This window comes from Mchenga conophoros, linkage group LG3 (assembly GCF_057382185.1).
Source record: "Mchenga conophoros isolate Kocher_MC1m ecotype Shallow Benthic linkage group LG3, M_conophoros_male_GT1.1, whole genome shotgun sequence".
Classification (NCBI taxonomy): Eukaryota; Metazoa; Chordata; class Actinopteri; order Cichliformes; family Cichlidae; genus Mchenga; species Mchenga conophoros.
Window position 1 is genome coordinate 57,785,144 of NC_140528.1, and position 23,855 is coordinate 57,808,998.

General features: G+C 41.2%; 1 protein-coding gene across 1 annotated transcript in view; it reads left to right on the top strand.

Annotated features, from left to right (window-relative positions):
- shroom4 (shroom family member 4) overlaps positions 1–23,855 on the top strand; it is a 100,424-nt gene that overhangs the window by 63,056 nt on the left and 13,513 nt on the right. Inside the window, exons 3-4 of the mRNA XM_085264322.1 lie at positions 6,439–6,657; positions 15,552–18,441. Coding sequence (XP_085120448.1) covers positions 6,439–6,657; positions 15,552–18,441 — 3,109 coding nt within the window. The remainder of the gene's footprint in view (positions 1–6,438; positions 6,658–15,551; positions 18,442–23,855) is intronic.

Consider the following 23,855-nt stretch of genomic DNA (forward strand, 5'->3'; position numbering starts at 1 on the left):
GTTTTTTTTTTTTTTTTTTTTAAAGAAAGGAAAATCCAGACATTTTCTGGCCTCAGCTTCTTAAAGGCAACCACTGTAATTTTAACATCTGCTTAACATCTGGTTTTTGGACTGTTTATGCAATTCAAAGAACCTATCAGAAGTTTTTCTGGCTTCTTTTGTGAATTCGGGATTTTCCAACATTTTATAATCTAATTGAAAAAGCAATTTTGGTATCATCATCATTAGCTTTAGTTTAAAAGTATTTCAGCTGTCATGTTATGTGGATTTTCAGTTGTGTATTTTAAGTATAAATGGTCTTTCATGCTTTCCTCTAGAAGTGCATGGTTGAGAGTTGACATGAAATGAACGATAAGGCAGTACATTAACGACATGCATGGTAAGTTCCCAGCTAGAGTCTAAACTGGGAATGCCGTGATGGGATTTTTATGTGGTTGTTGCTTTTTTTCCTTCTAACAACACTTGATTATAATTTAAGCTACTAGAAGCCTACTGGGAACAGTTAGGTTTGTTTCTTGTTCTGTTTTTTTAGTATATCCAAAACCCACTCTCCAAAAAGAATCATCATAAGTAAATTTTATTTATATAACATTAAAAATTAAAAACCAATGTGCTTTAAATGAAAAAAAACAAACAGTGTATGAAGATATGATTGCAATGCATTTGTTGTTGTTGTAACCCATTTATACATACTGTAGCAAATTGTAAATACTCGTATTAAAATGTAACTTAAAAATTACATTTTAAATTTATTAGGTACAACTTATTACAGCTTATCTAAGTGTGTGTCTGAGACAGCTGTACTCGGCTCTCTGCTTGTAGTTCTCCCAGAAGTTCTTTTAGCAATCACAGTTTAAGGTGAAACTAACATTGAATGAGTTTGTTCTTTTACAAAGGGGCAAAATTGCACCACTGCAATGGAAAAGGGTACAAACCACAAGACAAAACTAAACCTTCGAGATCATAACCATTAATCCTGTTTCGTGAATCACTGGGAGCCAACATTGAGACAGAGGCTAGAATTTGACCAGTTTTTTTTCCTCCTGCCCGCTGCTCTGTCCTTTGAGCAACACTAGCGCACAAAGTTTGAATTGCAAAGGATAATATTTCTTATCAGTAGCACAGTGTTTTCTCTACTGTCCATCCATCACCACCACTCATTGTGTTTGTCTATAATTATTCTGCAGACCTCTCCATCCTCTACTACGTTCCCTTTCCTTCACCACATTTTGTTTTTCTCATCTCTCTGCCAAAGTGTAACCCCCCCCCCCCCCCCCCCCATGTCTCTCCAGCACTCTGCTGTCTTTACTCTTTCGATGTCTTTTTCATGCTCTGCAAACACACGTGTGCACGAACACACACACACACACACACACACACACAAGGAGGAAGTACCTCTGAACACCCCCGTCAGACAATAACAGTGTGGAACTCTGGGTATTATTCTAGCAGCCGTGCGCTACTTTATCTGCCCTCCACAATACTTCCTCCCTCACTGACTCACACATCCTGAGAGGGAGCGAGAGAGGCAGGGAAAGAATGAGATGGGAGAGAGAGAGGCAAGGAGAGGGAGAGGGAGGGAAGTAAGGAGAGAAATGCAGAATACAGGAGGGAGTAATAGTCATGTTTTGTCTTCCAGCAAGAGGAGCAAGGGAGGAAGTAAAGAGGAAAAGGAGGGAGAGGGGAGATGAGGCTTGTCGGTTGGTTTTTCCCTCCTGGTCAGAACCTGCCACCTACTTTACCTCCTCAGATGGACAACAAGCTCTCTGGCTTGAACTCCACTTTCAAGTCACACATCGACTCTTATCAGACCTCAGCTGGCTTGAGGACGAATTTCTTTCCAAATTGTGACCATAAAAGCAAGAGAGTGTTGTGTATGGGACTGAAAGCAGCAGAGTGTCTTTGAACTTGAACTGTGGCTGTCAGGGAAGCTGTGAAGAGACCCGATCAGTTTGACAGTGGACGCTTCAGCTTGGGGAGTCTGGTAAGTTTGACAGCCTTTGTGCAACATTATTTTCAAACTTACGAGGAATAATCTGGACATTTGCATCCTCTGGCTCATTTTAAAATCACAGCTTCTTGTCGCTGTGAATCTTTAAAGAAACGGAATCCGTCCTGTCTCCAAAGCAAAGTGTCTTCAGTCAGTTTCAGTCCTTACTTGTTTGTCCAGCCGCCTTTCTGGCATTCGGTCTGTACTGTATTGAGACAGTGTGTGTGACTGAGATTATGCGCTGTGACCTTTGCGGTATCAGTCAGCTGTTGCCGTTGCTGACCATTAAGTGGGACATTCCAGCAGATCCTCTAATAGAGGCTCATTCAGAGTTGAGAATTTATAATTTCTCGGCCTTTGACTGCTGTCGCCAGCTTGTGTCTTCTTCTCGTCTCCTTGCCACTTCTCTCATTCCATCCAGCTCTTCTATTTAAGATCCTAAAAACCTGCATAACTCCCAGAGAATACATGTTGAAGTAGAAGCTCGCTACGTAGAGCCAACGTGATTGAATTTCCCAATTGGTTGCGGTCAAAACGGAACAATTATCATCTCTTATCTCATTAACTTTGACTCCACGTCAAGGACAAGCTGCTGTTCAGGGTGTGCCAGGGAATTATTTGAAAAATGTGCTTCATGTGATTCCTCTTTGCTTGTTGTTGCCAGTTGGGGGACAGGTAGCCAATTGGGTTACAGTGTCAGGAACAGGAAAGTGGGAGTTCTGTGGATTTATTATTAAGCCTGTTTCGTTGATCCAGATCTTTCAGTCACCGTGGTTAAAAGGACAGTAAGAGCCGGGTCCTTTGTGTGTTTCCTGTTTTTCATAAATAAAAGAGTCCCTGTGGATGTTACTATAATAATGTTACTATAATGTAGTACAGATCTTCAACAGTTTTGAGTAAAATAGGTTAAAGTTTTTGCCTCTTTTTTTTTTTTTTTTTTTGCCAAAAAGTCCAAATAACAAAAAATTAAACAGTTTTAAGCAGGGAAACAGGTTCTTTCACTGGGACTTTTTGTTCACTTCCTGGGTAGCTGTTTTTCTTATGGTGAGTTTCTTGCTGTAGCATGTATATACAGTATATATATACCCTTAGATTTTCCCTGCTGTTTTTTTTTGTGCATTCCCTTACATCCATTCCAATAGTTCAGAAACTAACCCTCCAGGAAATAGAGCAAGATTACCCATAATTCTGTGAAGCTGCAAGAAAGCATCTGAGAATGAACAGGGGAACTCAATGGATATGCAACTGGCCAATCATGGTCATTGTTGGCTGCATTGATGCGACATGTAGATTTCTATGGAGGTCCATGTCAGATTAGGATGTAGGGCTTCCTAAGAGTTTTCAGTTATAAGAGACCTACGGTGTACATTTAACACTAATGTTTTAGTCCTTTGTGAGTTGTTTCATTTTTTCGTAACTGACACACAGCTTTTAATTTAAACCCTATGTTTTAATAATTGGTTTAGGAAACTTGAACTAAACACAGTCTTCTTCATTTTAAATAATCTTTGACCAAAAATTTTCGTAACAGCTTTGACCCTTTTCTACCACTGTAACATTATCAGAAGAAGTACTTGTTATTGCCCTGTGATCGGGATTAGAGGGTAAAGGAGGCTGTGCTTTAACCTCCTAAGACCCGAACTCTTCCACGGCATGCATTTTTAATTTCTCTGTGATATTTGAACATATTGGAACCTGATGAATGTAAAAACAAAGAATTTGCAGATTTTTTTTTTTAACCTGATTTTTGTTTCTAAGAAAAATAAGAGCCACATATGAGGATATTCATTTAAAATTTCGATAGAACAGTAGCGGTATAATGTGCTCCTAAGTGGATATCAGGCCGTTGTAGTCAAAATTGAGTATTTTGGTCTAAATAACCCAAAATGTGATGTTCACATGTGTGGACGCCAGGAGGTTAATGGCGGCTTTTCCAAAGCTGTAGAATAGCCTCACGGTCAGTTTCTATGCTGCATGGAGACTTACAGAAATTATTCAAACATATGTTTTCTGTGGTTTTTTTGTTTGTTTATTATTTTATTAGCTGAGATTTATTTTTTTAATAATACTTTATTAGTCATTCATCCAAGTTTTCGTACTGTGAAACTTTCTGTTTTGGTTTTGTTTTAAGCTGTACAGCACTTTAGTCAAGTTTGTAAGAACACTTATGTATTCCTATGTTGGAGGTGCAGCTCTTCATGCTGTAAATCCCCTAATTTGATCACTGCTGCCCTCTTGGCTGCTGCTCTCAGCCTTTTGGAAACGCACTGATTGGCTTTGTGGTTTTGGAGAGCTTTTCCCTTGTCCCCTGCATTGCTGCACAACAGCAGATCAGCGCTCTGTTTTCTTTTAAGCTACGAGTCGGCACATTTTTCCTTTCTTTTTTACCCTTTGTCGTGCACACCATCTCCATCTGACTTTGGCATTACTACATTTGATTTTTCACAGTAATCAATCTCTGGAAAGCTAAACTTGGAGAAACTGAGGAGGTGGCAGTGAGAAATGGGGGGGGGGGGGGGGGGGGTCTGTCAATGTTTGTATTTTGTTCAATAATGGTATTTTGTCTGGTCAAGTTTAGATAGTTCCCACACATAGTGCAGCATACACGTAGGAGCGTAGACGCACATACGCAGGCTCTGCATAAACTTTCTCAGGGGATAATTTAAGGACATTGTCAGCAGAGTTGAACAATCAGCGGGTTCAGATAGAAATCCCTCTTAAGGAGCCAGAATCAGGAAACTGGAGTGTTTATTTTGGAAATGGGTCTCCTGCCCCTGCTTTATCATAAACAATAATATGCAAAAATGGTCCTTTCCTTTCCCTCTTGGTGCCAGGATCTGCATTCTTCTCCCAAAACTGTACTTCCCTATGTTTTTCCAAAATAGTCTAATTTTACATTTTTTGTACTTTGTGCTTGATGACCTTAATAGTCCTCTCATTGGAGTGTTGTTGGGAATTAAACTTTGGCCCTTTTTTGTCATAATTATCCACCATGTCATCCAGTTGGTATTTCGGGTGTTTTCAAACTCACTTTTAAACCTTTTGGGACAAGTCAAGCTCTCGGGTCAAAGGATTAAATGCCAGTCAAGGTTGAAGTGTATTTGAAATTGGAGCGAGCCAGTTTTGTGAAATTTTAGGTTAATTGAGTTGTTATTTGACTGATGATGGCATTTTTCAATGAGTAGGTAAAAGAAAATGTCAAGTCAAACAAGCCGAGTCAAAGTCAGTGGCAAAAAGTCAAAATGAAGTAAAATACAATAAAGAAAATCATTTCAAATTGAATTTTATGAGATTTTCTTTGATTTAAATATCCAAAAGCGTCCTTTTGGTTCCAAAAACTCTTCCTTTTTACTAAAGCTTATTAATTGTTATACTCTACATCTAAGATTTTTGCACCAGATACTTGAACCTTTTGTCTTTTTTAAAGTAAGTTTCTCACTGGGTGAAGTCTCTCAGCAAATTCCCAGCTTTTCTGACTTCAGTTTGATTCAAGCTCACACCTCTTAGTTCCTGTTCTCTATAGAGGAACTAGGAGTATGTTATTTCCATCCAGCAACAGTATTTCCAAGTCAGTGTTATTCTTAAAGATATGATTACCACCATAAAGGTCCATTCAAACTTGAGGAATGTAACATTTATAACTGCCTAGTCTTCTCACTCTTTTCTTCTGCTCAATCAGCCCATCTTGCAGTCTGTCTGCAGGGGGGCTGAGCTGAATCTGGTGAGCATATGTGATCGGAAGTCTGAACAAGGGACTTAGTGAATATCTTGGGATACACTGGAATGCCTGGCTTTAGATCAGACCGGAGGGCTTACTGTACACGTTAGATGAGTTTTTAATGGACATAGCGCTGAAGTCCAAACAGCTTGCGAGGAAGCCGTTTCCACAGGATTTAGGTTGGCACGGCGCTGCCACTGTAGGCATACATTTTATGTGAGCTCTTACGATCCAAGACACTTAGGCTTGTGGTTGCAAACAAGCATGTCATCTTATACATTTTGCCTATATTAATCATATTCAGACATCCTGCTTAGAAGTGGTGGGTAAAAAGATCCCATAGACATGAAGTAGGTAGGAAAAAGGAAAACCGGCCCTATTAAAAACAAGGAAATCACATTAGTTGCCAGGGGAAAAGCATGTTTCACATTTATACAGACACACTGGAAGCATCCGGGCGGGAAATACAACCCCACAGCCGCTTCTTTATGTTTGACCAAAATCTCAGGAGTCCCCTAAATTCAACTGGCCTGCAAGTGGTGCTAAAGGATGTTTCTGGATGTGTTTTAGTAGAAGAACGCAGTGTTCCTGTAACACAGGGACACTGCAGTAGGTACCATTGAACTGCTGGTAAATTGGCTATCGGGGCCGTTACTTTCCTCTCTGATCAGCTGATTGATTGATTAAACACTTGATTCTCACCTGTGTGTTTTTGTTTTTGTCTCCACAGACGTAGTGTCCCTTTCATCAGGCCTCACTCCTGGCACCTGGCAAAGCTGTCGGAGCTGCCCTTCCCTCCCCCTCCCCCTCCCCCCCCGTCCCCTCCTCCAGCACCACCCTGCCTCCCCACTGCCGACTCCCCACCTCTCCCCCCTCCTCCACCCCCTCCACCTGCCATGCAGCTCCACCCCGGCCCTTACACACTACCCTGGCACACGACTGACAGCAGGTGAGCTAACGTGTGAACAAAGTTTTTATGTGTCTCGTAAGTAGGTGATGCTGTTTATTTGCATTTTCCTGAGAGGTGGGTCCCTAATTTTTTCTGACAATTTTTCTAACCTTTAGGTTTCATTCAATAAAAGCCACCATAGAAAGGTGGGTTTTACTCAATGAAATCTTCCGAGCTCATGTAAAGTTCTGTTTGTGCTCTACAGGGGATTTTCTATGTTTGAATGCAGTTACATGATTATATCACTACAGGGAATTGCTTTCATAATTAAATTAATTATCGTAATGAATATATTAAATGTTGAAGCTTGCAGTTATGTAAAGCAGTAAAAGCCTTACTATTTTCAGTGATGTCTCACATATGTAGAATGTGAAAGTAGCAGGAGCTTTGTTTGTTTGCTTGAAAGATGATTTGAGCAATAAATCACTTGGTTTAATCAATATTTACATACTTTCGAAGTGTACTATATCGCTTAAGGTCGAGGTAGACATTCATCATACTGACTGATATTGTTGATAGTGACATTTGGCACTGGACTACATAAGTCTTTATAGCATGAAGCCTGTGAGCGTGATGTTTATGGGCCTCAGGGTTTCCAGTGGTGCACAAACCCAGTGGTCTGCTGGGTCCGAGCTGAGCCCCGTGAGGGAGTCAAGATGTTTTTTTCAGATATAAGATACAACACAAGAGCGATTGTGTTCTAGCTCCATATTTTTAACATTGGATTCGGGTTTGGAATAGATCCTATAGTGAGCCTTAGTGCAGAGCCTCAGTTCATCATCTAGCTGAAATAAGCTGTTTTAGCACCTTTGTCTTGAAACTAACTTTCTTCTGATTGGCTCAAAGAAAGGGTTGAAAGCAAGTGGGAGGGGCTTTTGTATTTTAGATTAGATTAGATAGATTAGATAAAACTGTATTAATCCCTTGGGTGGATTCCTCCGGGAAATTCAGTTTCCTGAGCAGACAGACGTTGCATGTTACAGAGTTGGAATACCAAATAAAGGGTATTGCTCCATATTTTTTGACATCATATGGAGCCAAGAATAGAAAAACAAACTGTGCAGTGGCACAACATGCAACGCACACAAAAAATGGCAGGTGTAAAATGGGCCTAAGCGACTGAAGAGGTCGGAGATATTCACCTTGTTTCCCTAATGACTATTAATGATAATAGACCTTTTACCGATAAGGTTTATGCAAGATGTTTTGACGTAGTCTTGACGCAGTGTGTTTCAGATGATCTCCATGTAAAGCTGTTGTTTATATGGTGCGCTCAGTGATATCTCTGATTTTAAGGTTCTTTTGGGATTCGTTTTTCTCCTGGCTTTAATTTGTCGCTTCCTCACTGAGGGGAAGAGTAATTACAAGCTGGGGAATATAAGATGAGCATCTTCATCTGAATTACAGCAAATCAGGTTTTGCTGCTCCACCAAAAACATCATACTTTATATTAGTCATACAGTATGATCCCATTATTTGCAAGTCCCCACCTGGGATTTAAAAAAAAAAAAAATTGGTCCCTGTGACTCTGACTGTGCCCCTAAAGCCAACAATTGCCAGGAAGCAGGTGACATCACTGTTTTAATGTCAACATGGCCCACACAGGAAGCAGGTCTATTTTTGGCTTCTATTTAAACATTCCAAAGCAATAACCAATCAGATCTCTCTGGTGACCAGCTCTTTGTTCGTCTGCTCGTGGGGGACAAGATGTTTTCTGCTGCAGTGGCAAATCCATTCAGAGCCCTCGGGGTTTTTAAAAGTGAAAGGGATGCAACAACAAATTCAGATGGATTTTGTTTTGTTATTTGGCCTTCTGCAGTTAATAGTTGCAGTTTAAATCAAGAAGTTTTAAGAAAGATGTAGAATAACACTAAAATGGGGTGGAGTGGAAATTGGTTTAAGTAATTCACCTTTCCAGTTGAGATGTTGATGAAAAGCAGAGTTTTTAAAAAGTGGTGGTGTACACTTGAGTTTTGGACACCAAACATTTGAATGCTTCATGAAAGAGTCACACTTTTTCCAGTGTGGTCTTTTTCACAGCGACTAATCCAAATCACACAGCAACGCATTAATGGCTAACCTTGTTTTGCTGATGGGTTTATCTCAGACGCCCTCTCGGCGGAAGTTTGGTGTGTTTTCAGTATCATATCTTCCTGCCATGTGGTGTAATTAATCTGTACCAATTACAGATCTTCAGACTCTAGCAATTGCTCATTGAGCCATGAGATAGTAGATAATTATGTCATTAAGCCCAGCTTTGCTAAACCTCTAAATTGTGGAAGTATTCAGGTTTCTTTTTTTTACTACTAAGTCATAAAAGTCCTGTATGACTCCATTCAAAATTACTTCTAAATTAAATCCCACTTTTCATGGATTTGATGTTGAACTTATCTGGCTAAATTAAAACATGAGAAACATGGTGCTGAATGACCTTAAACTCACTGAATTCAATATCTACAGCATCATTTTAAAACAGCCAGCCCCAAAAACATCCACAGATTCCCTTTTTCTTTTAAAAGAATCACAGTTTGCTGTCATTTTAGGTTAGCATAAAACATGTCTTAATATGGACTCCAGGATGACAATTTTGCAATCATTAAAACTGAATATTTGAAGTCAGAATAAATGCCATCGTCTATAAAAGAATATAGATAATAATGATTTTTTAAAATAGTGATTCTTTTAAGGAATGTCAGTACATTAAAAGACTTTTGAATGTTTCAAACTGGTTTAACTCTAAAATAAAACAAAAGACTAGGAAATTATTTACTATACCTGGCCACCCATTGACCACCCATTGGCCACCCGATGTTAAAACATGCAGCACAGACAGCTTTTTATCCATCATTTGGGATCTTGCAATGTTCAAACTCATGACAGAAAAGATTTGTTTGTGCACATAATGGGAATAATAAGTTAAACAGCAGTCCAGACTCATTAGTCATTCCCCTCCAAATTCATTAACATGAAGCTGCCTTTTGTTGAGTTTCTGGCCCTCTGACAGTGTTTTGCCCATGTGCCCATATAAAATATCAGGTGGGAGACCATTCTACATAAACTATATTCTTTGTAGTTTTGCAGACACGTGACAAGTCAATGTGATGTTTTCTGACATATAGATATCATGGTGCTCATAGGGCTGCTCGATTATGGCAAAAATGGTAATCACGATTATTTTCACTGAAATTGAGATCTCGATTATTTGACGATATTTATTTAACCCTTACGACCTACTATAGAACCAAGTCCGCCAGAGCTTATATTATTTTTTTACATGTTGTAGTGCCATTTGTGGGAGCATTTCAAGTTGCTAAATAACTGTTATAGCCCATATTTTAATAATATGTATGCATTAAGTCCATAGTAACTACATTAATTGCAAAAAAGTGCAATAAATTACAAAAAAAATTGAAAATCGTTTTTGTTTTGTTTTTTACATATATTTCTACTTGGAGAAATTTAAGAGGTTTATCCCTCAAAACTTTAAATACAAAAAAGTTGCAAAAAATAGTTTACAACAACAGGAAATTTATTTTGAGTGTCTTCATAGTTTTATTTTGGAGATACACCAATTTTTATATACTGCAGGAAAAACAAAAAAAACAATCCTATGATGCAAATTTGCAAAGAAAACAGCAGGTGCATCAAAATAAACTATTTCCAGCAGTGCAATTCGAGCTCTAAGCATCCCAGCAACTATTCAGAAAAGTCAAACATGACCAGTATAGGCTTTTAAGGCCTACAAGTAAAAAACTACATTTCCGCGAAAATGACGTCACTTCCGGTTTCGGCCAGGAAATGGCGGACATGCGACAGTTCGCGCTGACGTTTGTTTCACTGTGGGAAGTGTTACGAACAGCTGATCGGATCGGCAAAGCGTGTTTCTGGAATATTACGTTTTTGTTCCTGCAAGCGCTTTTTATGCAATTTTTGCAAAGCTTTATGTGGAAGGAAACCGTGACCGAGGACAAGCTGATGGCATCAGATGTAAGTACAACTCCTCCGGTTTCATATGCAAAACAAATTATTGCGCTAGCTTACACGGTTCAGGTTCTACAGGGATTTAAAAATAGTTACACAAAACGGAGCGTGCTGCTCTGACCGGATTTAAAGGGTTAACAATGACTTTAAAAAATAATATAAAATAGTGTGCAACACCACTGAAGTTTTTTTTTACCTCTCTTTTCAACCAACAGCAGTCACTCTCCTCTCCAAATAACTTCTGCTTAGCTTTCCGAGCTTCCCTCGGGTCCTCTTAATCAGCGGTCTCCAACCTTTTTTGCGCCACGGACCGTTTATGCCCGACAATATTTTCACGGACCGGCCTTTAAGGTGTCGCGGATAAATGAGGGAGGGGCTAATAATCGGCTCAGTCATTTTTAATGATCGTTGAAAGCCCAGATCGTAATCGTGATTAAAATTCGATTAATTGAGCAGCCCTAGGTGCTCATGCTGACAATGTGGGATTAAGTGACTAAGGTCCCACTTACACAGGCCTAGAGACTAATCCATGACCATCAGGCAACCAAGAGAGAAAAACTAGTGTTCCCTGATCGGCTGTGAGTGGTTTCCAGAGGTTGATTGCAGTCGATGGGATTGCTCAAGTCCCAGCCACACAGATTTTCAGACCAGTCAGTGACCCCCTGGCAACCACCTGTCACTAGGGAAAAACATGTGTCACCCAACTGGTTGGCAGACCTTCTTGTGACTATTTGATTGCTAACATATTGCTGTGATCATAGTTTGAATTTTCACCCAGCGAGAGCCAGAAACCCCCAGGAACCACTGCCATCCAGTTGGGGACTACACATTTTTTCCCCATCAACTGCTGGGTGCAGCACATCCAATATGGTGGCCAACTGTCAAGCAGCATGTGTAAATGACTAATTACTTAGTGAAAGTGCTACTTTTTATTGAAAATTTCCCAAATCAATGAGTATTACTTCCGCTCTGAGTCTAGCTATGAGATTTTTTTTTCTGCTACTGTAATACATCAGTGACAAATAATTGAATCGGATAGTCAGGTTGAATAAAACTCTTTGTATTAGAGTATGATCTCACCAAGCTACTCACAGTAAAAATAGCCTTTATGTCTTTGTCAGTTGTTCTCCTTTTGATAGCAATCAGTGATCTAACGTACCACTGTTTTAATAGTCCCACATGATGTGTGCGTGTGTGTGTTAGTGTGCGTGGGGGGTTCTTATTCCCACAGTTCTCCCGCCTGATCTCATCAGTCGGATGAGGAGGCAGCTCCCGGCATAACTCTGGACAATGTCGTGTGACTCCCAGAAAATGTGGACAAAGAGAGGAAGACGTTCAATAAACTGTGTTTGTGTGAAAGAGAGTACATTTTGTACAGTCCGTGTGTGTGTGTGTGTGTGTGTGTGTGTGTGTGTGTGTGTGTGTGTGTGTGTGTGTGTGTGTGTGTGTGTGTGTGTGTTTTATTTTTGCTCTAACCATGTGTAAGCAATAAGTAAAGTAGGGATAAAATATCTCCAGCTTTCACAGGAGTGTGTATGCCTTTTGTAACTCTCACATCGTGCGTTTGTGTATTTGTGCTGGTGCGTCTTCATCAAACCTCACACTCACATGTTCCACATTGCGTCTGATTGGGCAGGAGTGACTGTCATTTCCTCTCCAGCTCCCGTCTCATTTCCTCTCTTCCTCTCTCTGTCACCCAGGTCAAACTTATACAGAAGCCTCTCCTCTCCCATCCATTGCTCACTTCCCTCAAAGACAGTTTTCTCATGCAGATAATGAAGCGTACTTTCCACCCTGCCAGTCAGAGTATTGTATCTCACTGTTTTACACCCGTGATCTTATTGAGCGATTTATGTACTTATATTGCACCACTCCCAGGGCTCCCATTTATGTCATTCTAGTACTGAACGCTTGAGACTGACGAACATGCCTGAACATGTCTGGATGGACACTAGAGAAACTGCAATGTTGGCATTTCCATGTTTGCTTTATTTTGCAGAGCTGTTGTTTGCTGCTTCAGCTTAATGGTGGTTTCATAGCATTTTCACATAACACATGAAAGATCTTTGGTTTGAACCTGGGAGCTGGCACAGATCCCTGCATCAGAAATGGCTTCTGGTGTAAAAGTCTATCAAACCAAATATTCAGTCCAATTGAATTTTATTTATATGGCACAGTAGCACAGTTCCCTCAAGGCATTGTTTGGATCCGCATATCCAGATATGCAGCTCTAAACAACTTCTGTTATACAGCATATTAATGAGTTAAAGGTCACTAATTTTATTATTGACTTTAAAGTCTTGACTTTATTACCCCATGATCATTATATAAAGGACATAAATTCCTCTTCATGTTCCAAAAGCCAGTGAAGTTTTAAGAGTTGGCTCATATAATTCTTACATTATCCAGCCATACTGGAAAACGGTAGCTGTCAAACACAGAAACATTGCTTGTCTAATGTGAGAGACACCATGTACATAGAGCCTACTGGTAAGAGCATGGAAAGGAAAATGACCTATACGCGTACTACAAATCATCAAAACATTAGAATACATGAGCATAAAACTTGTATTTAGCGTAAAAGAGTAAGTTGAGGTTGAATAGTTTACAACTGACGTTTCTGAAGCAAAGAATTGTAAACCATAAATACCACAAGCAGCAGCCTGGAGATAGTCTGCTGGTTGTCTTGCCCATGTTGGTTTGAGATCAAAGTCCTTCAGAAATTTCTGTCTCCTGTAACCCCTCCTCTGTCTCCTTGACAACTTTCCCCATTGTTTGAATAAGACACCAAAGAAATAACAAAAGGGTGAGTGACCACTCTCTCCTCTTTACAGGAAAAAGAAATACCACAATAAAAATGCCTGCAGGTTTTTATTGGAGCCTTTATGGCACTGGATTTGAACCAAGCGCATGAACACTGGGTGCCCTCAAAGCCCGCTTGATAAGACAATATGTACGAAGTGTATTTTTCTATCTTTGCTGCCTAAGCTCTCCTTTTGCTCCCTGTTATTCTGTCTCGTGTGGTTTTCTCCACGAAGTTGAGATGGTTGGGAATTCTTTTGTTCTTTTTTCCTCTGTGTCATTTGGGGGAAACGGGGTCATTTTTTGGCCTAATAAACAGTCGAAACTACAAGGGGGGCCAAAGAGCTCGAGAGGATGATGTGTAACATGGGTCACAGGTCAAATTCAAACCCAACATTGCGGTTGAGTGGCGGGTAGTTGAGTCCATTGAGCAACATTTGATATACAGTACATATGACATTTATTGCATGTCTGTCTGCCCTAGAAGGGATACCTCATCTGTTTCTCATCTGCCTTTTTTTCTCTCTTGATTCAGCTGGGGGAGTATTTTTTTTCTTATCTAAATCAAATGTGCTAGGATAGATTATATTGTACAGACGCTTCTCTTTTTTGGCTATATATATAGTTATTAGAAAGTAAAATGTTTTTTAAAAGCTATATATATATATATATATATATATATATATATATATGGGGGGGGGGGTAAATATTGTGCATTTGATGTAAAGAAGTTGGGACAGGGTAGGACAAAAATTGGAAGAAAGGAATGAAGGAGGAAGATGAAAAAGGATAAGAGGAATCAAGGAATGACTTAGACATTTTGACTGTAGGCAGCGTGAGTTGATGAGGAGGAAATCCCTCTCTGCCTAAAGAGGCTTCCTCCGAGGGGCTTTAAAACGCATGGGGCTGCCGTGGATCTTCAGCTCACCACTGATAGAAAACAGATCCACCAGCTGTTCAGTGGAAATGTTGTATGGATGGGATGTGAAGGGCGGGGTAATCGAAACTTGCAGTATGAAAATTAAAGATGACTTAGTATATGTAGCTTTTAAAGGCATTAACTGTCTTGTCAGTCAAGAAGTAACATCATAGTGTTCTGGAAACCACATGAAGTTGCTTAGAGAACATTAAAATTTACTTTGATTTTGATACTGTATTGACCTTCCTCCGCCTTTCCCTGCAGTTGTTACAGTCCAGCTCCCCAGCAAAAACCTTTAAACTACTTTAAATGAAGCTGGTAGGGTCAACCCATCCAGGGTTAGAGTAAATGAGGTCATTTTTGTGTGTTGGAAAACCCAAAGGGTAAAGTTTTTAATCTAGTAAAAATTCCTAAAACAGGAGTGAATGTTAATCCCAACCTAATCTTTAGATGAGTCGCCAATTACGTGTTGGATGTGAATTGTTCGATAATTAATAATGGCAAGTAGCTTAACCCTAAATCCATAATGCTGTTTAACTATGCTAATCAAAGAATAGTTGAACAGTTCCCCAAAACTCAATAATACCAATAAAACTACCTCTGAAGTCTTTAGTGGTAATGACCCCAAGCCCTAGATTTAACCCCACCCCTAACCCTATGACCCCACCCACACATACACCAATATTTTGGCGCACGTGTTTTGTGTACATTTCTGCAGGCACTGCGGAAGAGGTGGCATGTATCTAATCAGCAGCAATGGCAACATCTGGGCCCATTGCATACACCACTGATCATATTGACTACACACGCAGGGTTAATTTTGCTTTTAAAACTAAAACAAAGCTGCATTTTAATTGGCCATTGAGTGCGTTTCTCTTTTTGTCTTTATCAGACTGTGTGCAGTGTTACTGCTTTATGGTTAGGGTTATATTTTTACTTGTTATTTTGCCATAATCTTGACAGCACCTTAAACTGGTGAATAGAGATATTTTTCAAAATGAATACAGAAAAGTCCTTGTTTTAAAAAAAAAAAAAAACCTTCTGGAAAAAATCTGGATAGTTTTTGATGTGTTGTCCAAAGATCAAGTTGGCGTTTGTTTGCTTATTTAGTCTGCAAAATAACCCAAAGCACCACCCAGTGTCTGTTTTTGAAACATTTCGTTTGACCTTCTGCATCTCCATCTCTCTGCAGTGATTTGTCCATACAGTGGAGTCAGCTGTCCAGACCTTACTCCTCCACTGACCGAAGCAGCTCCCTGGGCTCCATGGAGAGCTTGGACACACCTACACCCACCACGCAGCCATACTCCGACTCTCATAATTCACCAGTCGATCCCACCCTCTTCAACAATAAGAGAGACTCTGCCTACAGCTCCTTCTCCGCCAGCTCAAACACATCTGACTACGCGACAGTCCCTCTCAGACCCGGTGAAGCCAACTCAATGGATAACCTCTTGTCTTGTCAAGGCTACCCTGTTAGAGACACCTCAACCCTTTGCGAGTCACCTAGTGAGGGCAAAGATGAGGCACCGCTGATCACACAAAAGTCCAGATCACTGACTAGGCCGAGACCAAGGCCCATCGAGGTAAAAGAGAGACCCTCGTCCTGCTGCTATGAGCAGGAACGGAGGGGTGGAGGCTTTGAGATTCTAAGAAATGGAGAAACAGGAATGGAAAGAAAAAGGAACCCTCCTCAGCCTCCAACCAGAAAAGATAGTTTTAGGGCAACCCGGAGTCATCCCAATTCCACCAACCCACGTTGTGCTTCTGCTCCTATTGAAAGTTCTGGTGTTTCTTCTTATTATGAAGAAAATAAGCTCTCACTTAATCTTGAATCAGGAATGCATAATGGCTTCCCTGCACCAGGAGGAGGTCAAAGTGGGAATTTCGAGAAGGATACTTTGGATACGCACTGTATCCAGACGGAAAATATTAGATTTATAAAATGTGACACTAGTGCTCATAAAGACTACAACTCAGAGAGCACCTCAGAAAAGCTCTCTGAACCACTGACAACTTCCTTAAATCCCAACCTCCACTCTGATTCTGACACCTTGCCTGCAGAAGCCTCCACCGAGGTTCAAGAGCAGTCCTGCATCTCCCACACTCAGACCAAGCACTGCTCTACTGTGCTACACAGGCACAGCGCTCCCGAGAAGCTCCTTGCTACACAACTTCAATTGCTGCAGTTTAACAGTGACAGCCCTTCTGTGGAACCATGCAGTCTATCAAACCCTTCTGAGCCCTCTTTGTCTCCCTGCAGCAGCCAGTGGTCCCCTTCATCACTTCAGCCAATGAGTGAACACCAAGAAGCTTCTCAAAACCACCTTCATGCCACGTCAAACAAATGGGGAGGTAGCCGATGCTCAACCCCAGGATCTGTGTTCTTCGAAGGAGATGGTGATGACAAAGATTCAAGAGAGAGGCTGAATGTGAATGGCGGTTCTCTCACACCGGATCAGCATCACGTGCCATGGGGTCGCTCTGTGAGCGTGCCAGGGGAGAGCACAGGATCATCAGCACAGGAAAGACTGAGCTCTGAGCAGATGCTTGAGCGGGACTTTGAGCCTCTTAGTGCTGCTGCAAGTATGGATACCTTACTGGATGAGCAAAGAGCAGTGGACAGAGGAAAAGGTGAAGAAAAAAAACAAGAAGTTGTAGAAGGTGAGGCAAGTGCAAAAAAGTCCAACTCTTCCAGGAACCATCGAAGGAACCGCCGGCGAAGCGAGAGATTTGCCACCAACCTGCGCAATGAGATTCAGAGGAAAAAGGCCCAGCTTCAGCGCAGTCGAGGTCCAGGAGGGTTACTGTGTAGTAGAGAAACTGTCCAGGAGGAGGATCCAGATGTCAATGAGGAGGGAGATGCAGAACAGCCAGCCCAGGAAGACGGTGCCAAGGCTACATTTGCCACTCCTTCTCTTCCCCAAGATTCCCAGACCTCAGAACCAGTCATACCATCAAACACCTCAAGTGAATCAGACCGTGATGTCTTAAAGACTCAGTCTCCATCCCTAACCTACCCTCAGAACAATAGTTTATCCAGATCTGTCCAAATTCTGGACCCAGGCGCCCCGAGTTTTGGTGTTGGCATCCGAGTTGTGGAGGAACCAGCTCCCGCTGGCAAGGCCCGCCGTTGGCGTTGGACCCCTGAGCACAAACTCCAACCAGAACCTGATCAAGACAGACAGTGCAGAGTTTCCAATGAGAGCGTTTTAGGAGTAACAGGGTCTCGTCATGGAGTTTGTGCTTTCACCTCATCATCTACATCAACATACGGCCGCTCGTCTTCAGGTTCTCGAACCGAGGATTCTGATATCCTTCCGTTTGCAGATAGAATGAAGTTTTTTGAGCAAACGAGCAAGGGCGTGTCTGTTTCAAATGCCCTGGGGTCTATCCGGAGCACCAGAGGGGGAGAGCCTCCAAACCAAAGGAGATATTCCTATCAGGGGGGACCACAGGAAAGCTCCCTGCTTTCAAACACTGTGGAGGCCAGGAGGCAGTCTGTGAGTAACAGCAGGGAGAGGCGGAAAGAAAAGGAGAGGGAACAAGCGAGGGAAAGGGAGGAGAGGTTGAGGGAGCGAGAGGAGAGGCTAAGAGAAAGGGAGAAGCAGCAGGAAAAGGAAAGACAAGAGAGGGAACTGGAAATGGAGAGGGCAAGGATGAGGGAGATGGAGCGGGAGAGAGAGCGAGAGGAGCGGGTCCGACAGTGGGAAAGGGAAAGGGAGCTCGAGCTGGAAAGGGAAAAAGAAATGGAGAGAGCGAGAGAACGAGAGCGACTCCAAAATCAAAGAGAGAAAGAGCTTGAGAGAGAAAGAGAGAAGGAAAGGGAAGAAGACTGTCAGCTCACCTCTCATCAGGAGTTTTATCGTAGCTGTGGCTTCACAGTAAAAACTCAAGACTTCCAACAACACAAGGAGAACTTCCACAACTTCCAGCCCAAACCTCAGATATTCTCCCACAGCCAAACCCAGAGTCACGTCCCACGATCAGCTTTTTATCCAGTCAGCACCCCTTCCCAGCGACCAGAGAACCGACAAGCTCTGCCCCCGGGATTCTCAGCACAGAGTTACACATCTGCAGAGGTAAGAGGGATGCTCCAAGGGTCTACTCCATTTTTTTTACCTTGCCCCAACTAAGTGAGCAGGAAACATGGTAATACCCCAGATACGACTATACAATAGCATCAGCAAAGTAGAATTCGTTTACTGTCCCCTTTTAAAAACGAAACAACCCTCATTGACTTGTTCACTTCATATTTTGCCTCTGCCTCACCTGCAGTAACCCTACTACTAATGGTTGCTTTATGTTGTAAGGTGAAGACTCCAAAATATTAGAAAGAAACCCCAATTAAATTACCTCCATGAGCAAGCACTTGGCTACAGCGGCAAGGAAAAACTCCCTTTTAACAGGAAGAAACCCCAGCAAAGTTTCTACCTCCATATTTTAATTCTTGGCCTCTGTTAAAGGATCTCTGTGGGATTACAGTTTAAAATATAATAATGTAATATAATAATAGTAATAATAAGGTATAAAACATCTAATTTTCCTATAGGAAAATCACAGGTGAAACATTTAAGAGCAGTTGGAAATAAAATAAAAAAATAAAAAATAACAACAATAATAATAACAATAATATTCATGAATAGCCAGGAAGTTGTTTTTTTTTATTTCTTTGCACAATAATAATATGTAATACTTTTTTGATTGCTCTACTAACTCTTTTGTGTTGGTTTTATATGTGTAAAAGTACTGGCAGCAGCCAGTGAAACTCCTTCAAAGATTTTTTTTAAAAAACTTGACCTCTGACCTCAAGGTCAAGGTCACTGAAATTTAAACTCGTCTGAGATTTTTTATAATTACACCTATGTTATTATTTTCCGGATTCTAGGGTAATTTCCTTATGGGATTACCACATTCACATGATTTTCAGAAAACTTGACCTCTGACCTTGACCTTGAGATTCCTGCCCGTCACATGACATGTGCACCTAACCGTGGCAAAAGGTTAGTCTACAGCGCTGATTTTGTTTGTAGGGCTTTTTAAGGCCTTAAAAAAGCACCTTAGTTAACGTTTGAACTAAGCAAAACTGTTATTTTATGCTTGAGTAAGTTAAACCTCGCTTTAAAATAATGGTTAAAAATACTTATCTCAGTCAGTCAGACTTTATGATTTTTTTGTTGGGTTGAATGCCAATTTATTTTTCTTTTTTGTGTAAAACACCTTTTTATGCATTCACAAGTGGCGCTCAAGCTAAACCATTGTTCGCCATAATTACCAATGAACTCATTTCTGTGTTAACGTTGCGTTATCATATTGAGGCGATGATCCTGAGAGGCAGCCTGCCTAAGTTGAATCACAGCCAGTGTTCCAGCAGCATTGAAACTTAGTACCTCTTTAGAGAGTGAAAAGTAAACTTTTCTGCTGGACCAAGCTGAGATGACCACCGGAGACCGAAAACTATCTCGCTCCTTTCAACCAGCACCACAAAGGGATCGAGTGGCCTCGCTTGGATGTTGGAGCTAAGCGGCCGCTCGGTCCAAGTGCTCCGCGGTTGAACAGTGGGTTTGAAGCCGAGCCTCTTATCCTGCATGCGGTCACAGTCTGAAATTCTCATTCAGCGGATTGTTGCAGCAGAACTTAGAGAGCGAGAGAACGAGCAGCGGCGGGACACTTGTGTCAGCGATAATAGCGGCATAGGGTTACATCTTTACCACAAATTGATCCGACTTAGGGGGGCACAGACCCTCGTCTGAACTTTTGCTTCTTCTGTGAACTCCTGCACATTCGTGCCCTCATCATTCGACACCAAGCAATCCACACTGACATTTGTTTTGGACTAAATGTATTTTGAGTTCAGCATATGTTTGGTTCAGGACACTTCTGTGAGGGTACGCCACACCAAGGCCTCCGGGGAGCCGTGAACCTCGGCCTCCTCCGTGTCGGCATTCTTCTCAAGTCAAAGGTTGCCGGTTAGATGCCACAGCGATAACCCCGTGTGTTTAACTCTGCCGCTGACAAGGTCCATTGTTTTTTAGTGGTAACAGATGTGCTGGATGGGTGATAAGGGGAAACCCTAATATCCAGGTGTCGGTGTGACGGTCAGCCTTAAAATTCACTCATTTCACACAGTTCCCTTTTGTATTGAGAAGTGAGGTTTATGCTGTCATTAAGGTGTGTGTGTGTGTGTGTCTGTGTGGTCATGTTTGTGTGTTTTGGATACAGGACGGAAACCAAAATCTTTGCAGCCGCTTTTATTATTTGTGGTCTGTCACTGAGTGAAAGGAGGCCGGCTGCGCCTTTAAATTCAATTGATGTTTTACAAAATCAGATTCCTTTTTTTTCCTTCTAATTTTACCTCCCACATCATTACAAAAACACACAATGTACTCTTTGAAGCAATATATCCTTCCCCAAAGGCCATCAGTTGTTATTTATACTCAAAATGAAACAAATTCATGTTAATCACTGAGCTGGCAGCGGATTACGATCAGTTGGAAGACTTGACTTGGTTACGAAATAATTTTTAGATGAAGCTGTCAATCCAGCCGTGTTTCCAGTAGAGATGGACCGATCCGATATTACGTATCGGTATCGGTCCGATACTGACCTAAATTACTGGATCGGATATCGGAGAAAAATAAAAAATGTAATCCGATCCATTAAATATCACGAAAGCACCTCACAAAACTTGCAACACGCCGTAACTCACCTCAGAACGTTAGCACGTCGGAGCAGTATGCATCACGTGATAGAGCGGCTGTGGCATGCGGGACCTGTCGGTGGTCTGGATAGCATTTGGAGCTTCGCTAGCAACCCGGCATTTCATCTCCGACAAAGTTATCCCGAGAGAAGTAAAGCAAGTGTGTAAGTCCATCTCTGAATGTTTGTAAAGCATTCCCACGTTAAGCTTAACAAGCGACTGCCTCTCGCTCTCCTGCTGCTACTTCAATCATGAAACTGCTTAATGATCAGCTGATCGGCTTTTCTGTCGCGAGTCCGTCCCTCTTGTTTGTTTTTGGCCCACTTTGCACCAGAAAGAGGAAACCAGCGGCTGAACAACAGCAGAACGTTTAAGCTTGATCAGCTGTTGTTAGAATGTATTTAATATTACTTTCTACACCAGGATCTTTTTCTACGTAGCTGACGCTGGTAACTGTGCAGGGGCGGATCCAGCAAAGTTTAGCCAGGGGGGCCGATAGGGCATTAACAGGGAAAAGGGGGCACAAAGACATACTTTTCTTTCTTATTCTCATTTAAAATGTCGAGCTTTTAATAAGTAATTATCTGACACCCAAAGTTTTAATTTGATGTAAAAGGAATAGAAGTCAATTACTGTATATAGTGACTATTAAGTCTAATATATATACCCTAGTAAGCTATAGTACTTTTTCCTTTGGGAAGGTACCATCTGTGCAGTCTGCAATTTTGTTGAAGAAAGATGTTGAATCTATTTAATATTTCTTGAAAAATAATTGATTTCTGTGCATTTTTTTTCACACTGCATCAAATTAAGGTTGATTACGTTGATTAAGCATCATGAGGTGGAGTGTGAGGGGTGGTTCCCTATTTTTTATTTATTTAATTTTGTTGTTGCTGGGAGTTGGAGCCCTATTAGTTAGGTTGCTTAATATTTACGCTAAGTACTCTTTAAAATACCAGAATAGTGAGGATGGTGTAGGTTTAAGTTTATTAGATTGATCAGTATTGCTGATTTTTTGCATACAGGTATAACAGAATAGCTTTAGTGTAGTTGTTGTTTTAAACTTGAGTATGAACTTATACAAAATGCACCAAGATATTTAAAAAAACAGTTTTGTTGATTAAAAAACACTATATCGGATTCATATCGGTATCGGCATATATCCAAATTTATGATATCGGTATCGGACATAAAAAAGTGGTATCGTGCCATCTCTAGTTTCCAGCTTAATATTCTTCTATCAGTCTGTTTTTAGCTTTGGCATGATTTTATACACGAGGTGATGAGGAAATTGGACTAAGACCAGCCATAGCATCCACTGAGGGATGTCTGCGAGGTGGGAACAGGGCGAGGCTGAGGCAGCAGTAGAGTCGTGAGCTTCGAGAGATCTGCACGGTAGCCACGTAAAGAATGATAACGAACCGAACAGCATCACCAGGAAGCAGACTGGGTGGGAGTCGATGACAGATGGACAAAAACGTTTTTACATCCACCACAGTGGCAGAGCTACAGAATAACGAATGTAAACAACCTGGTTAAATGACAGCAGCCATCAGTTGTTCTGTGTCCAGAGGGAGGGCATGGGGTCTACTCCACAACATTTATTTCACAGCTTAAGCATTATTCTGCAGTTTCAGACTTCCTGTATAAAAATGTTTCTCTTGTATAACAGTTATGGCCAAAACGTGTCATAAATAGTGCTAAGTCCCTTTTAATAATAAGTCAAAGAGCCATCCAAGTGCTTGTGAAATAGAGCTTGTTATTAGTTGTTATCTTTTGGTTTTATGCTCTGCTGACATCAAGTGACGGCCAAATATGTAAAATTCACTTCCAGCTGTGCCAACAGAAAAACCATCTGAATGTTCTGATTTGCATCACAGACAGTCAGAAAATATTCCTCCACAGCTGTGTGTGTGTGTGTGTGTGTGTGTGTGTGTGTGTGTGTGTGTGTGTGTGTGTGTGTGTGTGTGTGTGATGAGAGTGCAATGAGTTCGCTCACTGTTTCCCTTGTGTAGTCACAACAATTTTGGAAGCTTCTGGAAAATTGTGTAAAAGTCTTAAGCCACCCCTTCATATGTCTTCATATTATTCCATCTGACACTTGAGTTCACAGCCTGAACTGTCTTAGGCAGCTAACTTCTTTACGTAGTCTTCAGGAATAGTTCTTCAGGCTTCTTGAAGGACACTCAAAGCTCTTCTTTGGATGTTGGCTGCCTTGAGATGATCCTACACTGCTTCAAGTATATTGAGCTTTGGTCTCTGGGGAGGCCAATCCCTGACTGATAGTGTGTCACTTCTGGGTTTTTCTGTCCAGGTATGCTTTTACTACACTGACAGTGTGTTTGGGGTCATTATCATGGTAAAAAATAATGAAGTTGTTGCCAGTCCGACACTTTACAGATGATATTGCATAGTGAATCAAAATCTGATGGGACTTTCTGTCTTCATTATTCCATCAATTTTGACAAGATCTCCAACACCACCAGCTGAAATGCAGCTCCCAACCATGACAGAGCCTCTACCATGTTTTACAGATGGCCGTAGACCCATCTCCTGACTTCCTCCATACATATTGTCAGTGATTTGAACCAAAAATGTAAAAAAATGGATTCATCACTCCATCAGACCTGTTTCCACTGATTTTCAGTTTTCAGTTTCTCCCTGTTTTGTTTAAGAAGGTCCACTGAGACATTTCCAATGAGGCTTCAGTGAACAGTAGATGGATCAACTGAAGAAGGCCTGGAGAGTGATTGCTCAAGACCAATTTAAAAATAAGTCCAGCTCCTTGGAAGCAAA